The sequence below is a fragment of a genome (assembly GCF_019968955.1).
Source record: "MAG: Porospora cf. gigantea A chromosome Unknown PgA_NODE_908_length_9584_cov_377.263, whole genome shotgun sequence".
In the NCBI taxonomy this organism is placed as follows: Eukaryota; Apicomplexa; class Conoidasida; order Eugregarinorida; family Porosporidae; genus Porospora; species Porospora cf. gigantea A.
The window spans coordinates 1-9,584 of record NW_027151957.1 but is presented as its reverse complement, the minus strand read 5'-3'; the positions used below and the strand labels follow the sequence as shown (position 1 = coordinate 9,584).

General features: G+C 54.9%; 3 protein-coding genes across 4 annotated transcripts; 1 reads left to right on the top strand and 2 right to left on the bottom strand.

The window, feature by feature from the left end:
- Positions 1-35: 35 nt before the first annotated feature.
- On the bottom strand, positions 36-4,337 carry KVP18_004765 (uncharacterized protein; the record flags this gene model as incomplete). Its single annotated transcript, XM_067957713.1, has 1 exon — positions 36-4,337. A coding segment is annotated over one exon (4,302 nt), but the record flags the coding sequence as incomplete, so codon positions are not given.
- Positions 4,338-4,748: 411 nt separating this feature from the next.
- Positions 4,749-6,578, top strand: KVP18_004766 (uncharacterized protein; the record flags this gene model as incomplete). Its single annotated transcript, XM_067957714.1, has 1 exon — positions 4,749-6,578. One exon carries the CDS (start codon positions 4,749-4,751, stop codon positions 6,576-6,578), a length of 1,830 nt encoding a protein of 609 aa, XP_067805842.1.
- Positions 6,579-7,067: 489 nt separating this feature from the next.
- KVP18_004767 (uncharacterized protein) lies at positions 7,068-9,558 on the bottom strand (the record flags this gene model as incomplete). Of its 2 annotated transcripts, none has more annotated exons than XM_067957716.1 (2): positions 7,068-7,571; positions 7,600-9,558. In XM_067957716.1, the coding sequence occupies 2 exons, from the start codon at positions 9,556-9,558 to the stop codon at positions 7,068-7,070; spliced, it is 2,463 nt and encodes an 820-aa protein (XP_067805844.1). The 2 variants fall into 2 exon arrangements, with proteins under 2 accessions (XP_067805844.1, XP_067805843.1); XM_067957715.1 differs by having other exon boundaries at positions 7,600-9,396.
- Between the last annotated feature and the right edge of the window lie 26 nt (positions 9,559-9,584).

Here is a 9,584-nt window from a genome sequence, read left to right as displayed (position 1 = left end):
CCAAACGGTCCAACTTGGAAGGGAACGGCTCCTACCTGCCCCTGGGGCGCAGACGGTGCCTTTGTCGGATTTGCACGCTCAGGGTTAAAACGGTTGTCTGGAGCCGGAATGCCCGCCTGCCGCATCGCACCTGGGTTGGAATTCCAGATGCGGTTACGAAGCTCGGTTCCTGCAGTGGCGCTGGGAACGAAGCTGAGGTAGCGCATAGCAGCCACCAGGCGACCCGAATTCGCAAGAATGGTGGCGTAGTGGATTATTCTATCCGCCAGGTCACCTGTAGGCTCCACTGGGTTCTTAGTGCTCTCCTTCAGCGCGATGGTTTTCTCGACCAAACATTGAAGCGCCTGGGTAGGATTGGTACCACGAGAAGGTGTGGTACTCCAGATTCGCACAGTGTTCTCGAAGTCGCCGGCCGCGACAAGGCACACAACTGCTGTCCGAGGGTCTGCTTTCTCTTGCTCCAGCCTCACAGATAGTTGCGTGGCCAACTGGGAGAAAAGGGCATTGGAAGCAGAGGGTAGGGATGCTGGACCACCTGGTAACGCGTAGGTGATCAGAACCCCTAAAGCGTCTTTCCAGTAGTTAAGGTCTGCCTCAGCGACGAAACCGGCGAGGTCGTCGTTGGCGACGCCTGAGAGCAGCTTTCCAAACTGTCCACCTGTCCCCACAAACTTCCTAAGGTATGCCTGCTGAGTCTCTCGCCAGAGGTCTGCGTCGTGGCTGTTTGCAGCAATCAGAAGTGCCTCGGCGTGACGGTCAAGGTGTAAGGCCACGGCTGCAGCAAGTCTATGGTTTCCTGCAGACAGAACCATGTTTAGGAAGCCTTCTTTTCCTTGAAACCAGTTGAGTCCATCAGACGCAACGATCCCTGTGGACTCCTCAGCCTCTTCTGGCGCTGCATCGAAGTCGCCGCGCAACTCAGAGAAGAATTTCTGGGTCATCTCTTCATTGTCCAGGGAGAGAGACCCAACACGGTTGACAAACTGCTTCTCGGGCGTGCCTAGAGACTCCAAGAGGGAGGTGGGGTCGCAGCCAAGGATATTCTCTGCCTTCTCCCGCAATTGTTCGGGGTTCAAACCAAGGGCTTCCATCAGCACTGTGCGACGGTCGTTTACGGAGCCAAGTGTTGAGGACACCACTGACCATGTTAGTCGTTCCTCGTTATCACTGGCGCTACTGATGCACGATTCACAGTACGCTTTCCAGTCACTCGTGCTAATCGCCTGCTCGAAAGCGTCCGCCCTATCTGCGCTGATCTTCTCAGTGAGCACCACCTCGCAGTTAATTTTGGTGCTATGGGAGTTGAAGTAGATGAAGCGGCCGCCAAAGCCCATACAAACGCCGGCAGGGCGTCTTAGCCACTTGGGACAGTAGCGTTTCTGGCCCGGTGCCAATCGAGTATACTTGGCATGCGAAGCCAAGGAGTAGACACTGATACCCTCCTGTGCAGACGCCACCGCCACGACGCCAGGTGCCGTAGACCAGCGAAGCTGTTGCTCTGGCTGCGGGGTCAGGATTTCCGCGATCTGCGTCGGCGTGTCGTTGCTCAGCACCCAGAAAATAATCTTATGATCCTTCCCAACACTCGCGAGCAGATTTTCGTCGTCAGGACTGAACTGAAGGTCAAGAATTCCTCGAGTGTGCCCCGTTGCGATCTCCCTGATTGGGTAGTCCTTCTGCCGGACGTCCCACACTTGTAACACAGGTGACGCATCGTCGTAAGCCACTACGAACTTGAAGGGGTCCTTCGGAAAGAAGCACACCTTAGCAGGCCAAGAGCCTCTTGCGCTGCGGTTGCGGTCTACGAAGGCCATAGCACATTTTCCATTGGCGCTGTTCCAGAGTTGGATGCCGCCGTCTCGGACAGCAGCAACTAATATGTCTTTCAGGTTGGGGTTCTGGCCAAAAGTAAGGTCCGTTACAGGGCCGCCAGCTGGAGATCTGGACTTCAGCTTCTCAAGCACAGGCCGTTGGCCAGGATAAAACATTGCCATGCGTATTCCTCCAGCGCTCGTTCCAGCGGTCAGTCCTACACACGAGCTGTCCTGACGATGCAGAATGCCGAGAGCCAAGCTAGTTATAGCATCAGGAGCTCCCTGCTCATCTTCATTCCAATATCGCGATTCGAAGACGGCGTGCTGCGGTTTTCCGCCGTGCAAGAGTGAGTCAGCGTCCCAGATAATGATAGAGCCGTTCTCCATCCCCGCCACGATAGATCCGAGCTGGGACCCTGGGAATATTTTGGTGGCGTTGTCCCACAGAAGACAGCTGAAAGGGGCGCCGTCGGGGGTGGGGACTTCAGCAACGCGCTGGAGGTCGGTGCAGTCATCAGCGGCATCATAGGTCAGCAGCAGTAGCTTCGCTGTTCCAATGGTTTTTTCGCCCACAGCCAGGAGAGGCTGAGGTTGGCCGTTCACTTCCCAGATGGATGGACACCAGGCAAGGATACCGCTGCTCTTGAGGTACTTTAGAGGGGACATGCAGCGATTAAATGAGTTTTTGCGGTTTTGTTGTTTCCAACAACGGACTACAGTATAAGCGGGAAGCTGCCGTCGTGATTCCTCACGTCGGCCTTCAACTGGGAGTATGCGTGGATAGCCAGCGATATCACTGGAATGAGGCTCGACTCTGGATTTGGCTTGATACGATGTCTCACCATCAGCGCGCGGTTCGGACCCCTGCAGAACCAGATGCAGAGGCAGTTCCAAAGTCCTGTCGTTCAGTACTATATGCACTGTGTAGTTATGCGCCTCTGGAAGATGCGGATACGCCTCGTCCACTCTTAGTATGGTTGATGTGGGACCTGTGCGGGTTGCCTTGCCGAAGACAGTGAAGGGGAGGGTTGAATAGTTCTTGAGGTTCTCGTCAGCCTCAACCTGAGTAAGGGAATTGTGACAAATGTGGACCTCTTGGACAGTCCACCCACCCATAGCTGCGTTGTTCGCGAGCAGCACCGTGGTGTCTCTCCCTGGAGATCCAAGAAGCACGCACATGAAGTCCTGCGATAGAACCTTCAGGCACTTCAGTGCTATCCTTTCGCACATCAGCTCCACAGCGTCCACGAGGAAGCTGCGCCTACGCGCATGCCTCGACGGTAGGGAATCACATGCGAAAGTCGCGGCTTGGACCACGACAGGGACACTACCGTGGCGTAAACCCCACTCCTCTACAATGGCCTCGTTGTTACGAACCGTAAATCGATGCAAGGTCCATGACGGCTCACTGTCGTGGCGCATGCTGTAGGAAATCGGAGTGATGGGCGTGTCGTACGGCGGCGCGTCCTCCTCCGACCCTGAGCTGAAACTGAGTATACTGTCCTGGTGGAATTCCTTTCGAACGGGTGGTATACTAGTCATTGGAGTGAGCCCGCGCCGTTCCAGCCTCTTTGACTTCGCCACCTTGAACCAAAAAGAGGCACTGCCATCCTTGTCAACGCTGACATCTCGCATTCCCTGCGCTTTGCAGTACCTCTCTGGTATGCGTGATAGGCTTTGGATGCAGGAGGAAATGAATGGTCCTTCGCAGGATCGCTGGACGAACGCTTCAACAGCATCGGTAGCCGGGTCGCTTCTCGTCAGTCCTCTTTGGAGCTTGCAGTACGCGAGCAGCGGGGAAACGTCCAACGCGAGGCTAGCGCTGGAGAAGTCTGAAACACACAACGAGTCTCTCGTTTGCGGGGACGGCAGCAACAAAGGCGACGGTCCTGTAAGCCGTGATAGGCCTGTGGATGGAAGTGCAAAGGGGCTAGACCTTATAGTGGAGAAAGGGGTATCCAGCGATGGGGAAGGACCGAACGGGACCCGGTAGGGTCTGTACGCAACGAGCTCGTCCGGCTTCGAGCTGAAAGGAGCGCTAGATACTGCTGAGTGCCATTTTTTTTGAGGTGTCACTGCGATCTCTCTGTCGCATGTCGGGGCGAAATTCTCCTTCGCCGTCCTGAGCCCAGTTGAGTGGCAGGGTGTGACTGGCTCCTCGTTCCTCCGCCTCAGTACAGGGCTGGATACCGGGCGCACCTCGCAGTCTGCCACCACATTGGCCAGGAAGGCGGTAAGGCTACTACTCTGCTCCGGTCGTTTCCGAGGTGGAGACAACTCGGGACGATTCACGTGCGAGAGGGTCATGTCCGTCTGTGTGCCCTTATTCACATGTCGTTTGGAAGAGGTGGGGTGGCTGGGCCTACCGCTCATCTGCCTCTCAAAGTTGTACATGTACTGAAACTCCTCCCTGCGCATGCCGAAATCGTCTGGGCAGAATGTGAACTGGCTATCAACCAGTTTGTCCTCTCCAACGGAACGAGACAGCACAGCATCGGTGCTTGTTGAGCACAGCGAATCCATTGCTGGATTACCTTCCCTCGGACTCGCCCACTTAATGGAGCGTCGGAAGCTCGGTATTGAGTGAAAGTCCTGTATCGTGCAGATCACTCTTTGTCACCTGTTGTACGTCATTTGAACGTGCCGGTCTTTGTGAACTCAGGATTATTGTGCTTCTATTTTTATACTGCTCCCTTCGCTGACCACCGCACAGGCCCGCCTGTTAGTGGGTTCAGCTGAATCCCTCAAGTCGCCACCTGACCCTGAAGCTCCGAATTGAACTGCGTACAGGTCATCAAACGAAATCCGCGATTTTTCCCGCTTCTGATGTCGTCTGGGAGTCAATCACTGTACAGCATGCCCCTCCTTTCAGGGCGGGGCGTAAACCGTGCACCTCTTGCGGCAGGTTGGTCTAATGACCTTAGCCTCGCATACATGGAGACACATCGCACGAAAAGAAGTACCAAGGCTGAAGTGCTGAGTGCGGATATTATTAGCATCATCAACCAAATAGAGGAGCTTGCGGCTATGGAAGAAGCGTCCTTCAGGGTCTACAGCGGACTTCTCGTCGGTGTGGTCCGTATCTACGCTCACAAACTCGACCGATTCTACAGTGACTGCGCTGCCCTGATGGAACGCATGGAAACTTCGCAAGAGACTTCCACGCCCGCGATGGCAGGGTCAGTTCGCGCTGCTCGGAAGCGGAAGCGAGCGCCAACGGAGTTAACACTTTCGTTAGAGCCTGAGGACTTCGACATCCTGGAGCCTCAGCTGCCTGTTGTCCCACTGAAACAGCCACTGGCTGTGATTTCAACGCCGAAGCGGTGTCGTACAGAGACCGATTACGACTTTATTGAATCTGGTGCCGTTGGATCCTTTGGATTAAGAGGCGCAATTCTGCCAACGCTTCAGGAGGCTGATGAGGAGTCTGATACTGCAGTCGCGTTGACTCAAGATCAAGGCGACTGCAACACGACTCAAGAAAATGAAGAGGCTGCGGAGTCGGACGGACGCACCCCTGTGCCGCAGGACCTCTCACCAAGAGCTGAGCCTGAGACCGGCAGTCCACAACTGCAACCCGTCGAACCACCTCTAAGTCTCCAGGATCAAGTTGACGTCGAATATTTCCGTGGAGACGACAGCGGCGCAGCTATCGATCTCGTGGACCATGTACCATGGAGTGACTCTGAATCCGAACGCCCTTCGCTGAGCAGCGGAAGGCCTTCCGTGAACCCTATGGAGGTGTTCATGTCGGAGACGCCACGTGTAGGCGGCATCGCTCGAGTCCTCACGTCGGATTCCGAGACGGAGGCCAATCCGAGGCCGGCTCCTCAACGAAGACAGAGTCGCCGGTCAAAGACATCCACCTACGTCGTGGACAACCAAACCGCGTGGGAGACTTGGCCACCTGCCCAAGGTGATTTGGTGGTCCGCAGATGCTATAAGATGGAGGAGGGTGACTTCGTGCTGCCGCTAGTGAGTGGAAGGCTGAGGACTTGTCTAGCACGACACGAATTTCTGCGTTCGCACGTAGAAATTCTTCAACCTGCCGAGGACGTTCTACCAATGCGTTGCGAAGGCAAGGCCGGCCCTTTTCAATTCCACGGCGAGCCCTGCGGCGAGCCCTGCGGCGAGCCCTGTGATGAGCCCTGCGGCGAGCCCTGTGATGAGCCCTGCGGCGAGCCCTGCGGCGAGCCCTGTGATGAGCCCTGTGATAAGCCCTGCGGCGAGCCCTGTGACGAGCCCTGCGGTGATCCCTGCGATGATCCCTGCGGTGATCCCTGCGATGAGCCCTGCGGTGATCCCTGCGGTGATCCCTACGACCCGACGTCCTTCACGTCTGAGCCCTCTCCATTGAACATATCTGGCGAGGCCAAAGAGCCTTATTCGCACATCAGTGAGCCGCCGACTCCGCAGGCAGAGCTCCTGTGCAGTACAACTCTAGCAAAGATGGGGTCTGACAAAATCACCGACGACATGGATGGAGGGTCCACCAGAGTGTCCACCAGCGACAGCCAGCCGCTGGTCACTCTGAGGCACGATTCCCGAGCCAACCCTATCCAACTTCCAGCAGACGCCGCACCAGACGATTGGCCCCACATTCTGCCAGCTACAGGCTGCTTGTCTATGAACCGACTATGCCACGGGCGGTCGCCGTCTTTTGTGGCAGGATTGTTCATGTCAGTGCTTGACGCCGCCACCAATGGGAGGGCCGCGGTCCTACAAGACAAGCCTTTCGCTGACGTACTCGTTTGGTCGAAATGAATTGCTTTTTAATGATGACCAGTACTGGAAACGGTCCCCCACTTTTGATCTGGATACTCGCGACGATCACTGTAGTGCTCGTTGTGGGATGCCTCCTCGCCAAGTTCTCCAAGCATAAGACGGCCTCGCGCGCGAAACAATACCGCATTGAAGTCGTTCCAGCTTGTCATGCGGAGTGCAGCATCTCGAAAGCCTTCCCATCAGAGGCCACACCTGTCTCTGAATCTCATCCAACGGTTTCCGGTGAAGATCAACATTTCTATTGTTCCAGAGTAGATGGTTGCTTGGTACCACCCTTGTCGGAACCAGGCCGTGTGTTTTGCTTATCTCAGTCAGCTGCCTCGTCTGAAGCGACTGAGACCGTCCACTTCTATGAGAGCATGACGCACAAGAGCAGTTACGACATACGGGCCAGCTCCGGTAGCGGAATGTCGATAGAGCAACCCAATTCGGACCTTTACAAACCATAATGCACACAAGAGTTTGGGGTTACCAAATACCATTCGTAATGCGCTGAAACGTGTCGTACTGGACCGTACGCCAATTATTTACTGACTGGTCGATAAGGGACAAGATGTGGTTGATACACTGCCTCTCCGGAAGTTTCAGCATGAAACGCTCCTTCAGTTGTTGCAGTGCGAACTCGGCGTTCCCAGAGAAACAGGGCATGGTGGTGGCTGTCATCATCATCTCGACCAGCAGTATTATCTTCTCTGCACTTTTGCGTGCTTCCAGAAAACCGCTAATGACAAGGCGTCTAAAGTACTCGAAGTTGTCACTGTCGGGACCCTGCATGATGTCCAAGATCTCTCCCGTGAGCTTGAAAGGAGATGTTTCGAACCCAACAGACCCCGGGCTGTTACTCAGCACGAACCCATAGTCTATGTGGACCAAATGTCCCTCGGCCGTCAGTAGTAGGTTGCCATTGTGGCGGTCCTTGACCTGCAGGATATGGGAGATCAGTGAATAAGCTGCATGACTCTCAATGAAGTTCTGTGTACAGTCAGAACCCAACCCTCACCTTGCGCGCTTCGTCAATGCAGTCAGCAAACGCCGCCTCAAATACCCTAGCAAGATTTTCTTCCTTCATAGTGCGTTTCATAGCGTCTACAGACGCGGTGTTGGGAACGTACTCAATAATGCCGCACCCGCTTCCAGCGACCAGGATGTCGTAGGGAAAGATCCACAATGGAAGCCCTGCATCTTCAAACACATCCTTGAACTGATGGATGAGCTGAGACGCCAACAGTTCTTGTCGGACGTCATCGCCGCCTTTGATCATCACGGCCACTAAATTCCAAGACTTCAACTGGCCGTAGGGACTGCGTTCCTTGAGTCGGCATTTCTTGTCTTCCCACAGCTCTCCCCAGAGGGACCTTCTCACCTCGGGTGCCCTGTCGGCCAGCTCCTCCAAAGACCTCTCCCCCATCTTCTCTATCTGCCGCTTCTCCACCTTGTCAGTCTTCTTCGAGCGGCCAAAAACACTCCATGCACTGGGATCCTTTATTGACGCTTCATCAGACGACACCTCCGGAGACTGCAGCACGGATTCCTTGGCAGAGGTCGCCTTGCTCTCACTGACACAGGACGGAGGCGTCGTGACTGTGGTCGTAGGCCCGTGAGCCGCCATCGACCTCCGGATAGCACTGAGAGGTGTTTCTGGGGCTAACAGGTCCTCAGCCATAACAGTGGATCCGCGTGTATCGCTGCTCATGTTCAGTTTTGTGGCCTCCAGGATTTCGTAGTAATTCACTGCGCTAGTGCTTCCCTTTGGCACGTAGAAGCTCTTTATCCGGATGTCACTCAATACGGAGTCGAGAACGTACATATCGTCCCATTCGAACTTGAAATTGGAGTCAGATTGCAGCTCGGCAGCTATCCGCCTCACGTCTTCATCCAAATCGGCAACTTCCATCACACACAGGTAAGGAGCGCGTTTCCGACTGGAGAGCACCCGGCACTCCTCCGACACAATCGAGAGGATCTGGGTGGCGTGCTGTCCATCGAGGCTACTCGCAAATTGCTCAGGATCAGGCCCTATTTTGTGCATAGGAATCGAAAGCCCAGACATGATGAAGCAGCCCTCTGTAGCCGCAACCACGCATCGGCGGAAGAACATCCAGGAGTTCATTCGTTCAAAGAATCCCTTGGCCAAGTCCAGTCGCTGGTCCTTGTCAAGTTCCAGCACCAGGGAGTTCGACAGCTTGATGGAGAGCTCTACAAAGCAGTTTACGGCGTTGAAGTACTCACACCGCCGACTTTTGATGAAAAACTTATGCAAATCCTCATCCACGACGCTAGCCTCTCGATCAAGCGATTCATGCTTAAATGGATTGCCTAAGTGGGAAACGTTGATGAAATCCGATGCAACCTGCACTGGCCTTTCATCGAATCGGAAGCCAGGCGCAGAAGGCCACTCGCTTTTGCACACCCCAGGTGGTTCTCTGGTACGAACGTCATCGCAGCTAGGAGAGTGAGGCAGCTCGTCTACGATTTTGTCGTAAGCTCGGAAATCAGGCGAGCTGGCTGCCGTGTGCATTTCCGGTTCCAGTGATACCTCCTCACCCACCGTGAGGCGTTTAACCAGTTTCCTCCGAAGGAAGACGTCTGGTAGGCAGGCATCTGGCATCTCCGCACTTCCAGAACCGCGTCGACGGCCTGAGTTCACAACTGCCATCTCCAGCCCCTCTGACAAATCGCGGGCTATCTCCGAGTGTACGTTGTCGTCTGGTACAGCTTGAAAGAGCCAGTTTGCTTTCAGCGCCAGATGCATGCTCTTGGCACCCTTGTCCAAAATGAATTTCGACACGTCAGCCCGCTGAGTCGAAGGACCTTGACTAGGCAGTCGGACGAGATCTCGGAGAGCTAGTTGGCATAATTGGGGAAGATAAAAATTGATAACGTCGTCTGATCGACGATAGAGTAGATTCACCAGATAAGAATGGAGACCCGGCTCCTTGCGGTGTTCGAGGTAGTACATGTGGTAATGCCCATCAAAAACCTCGC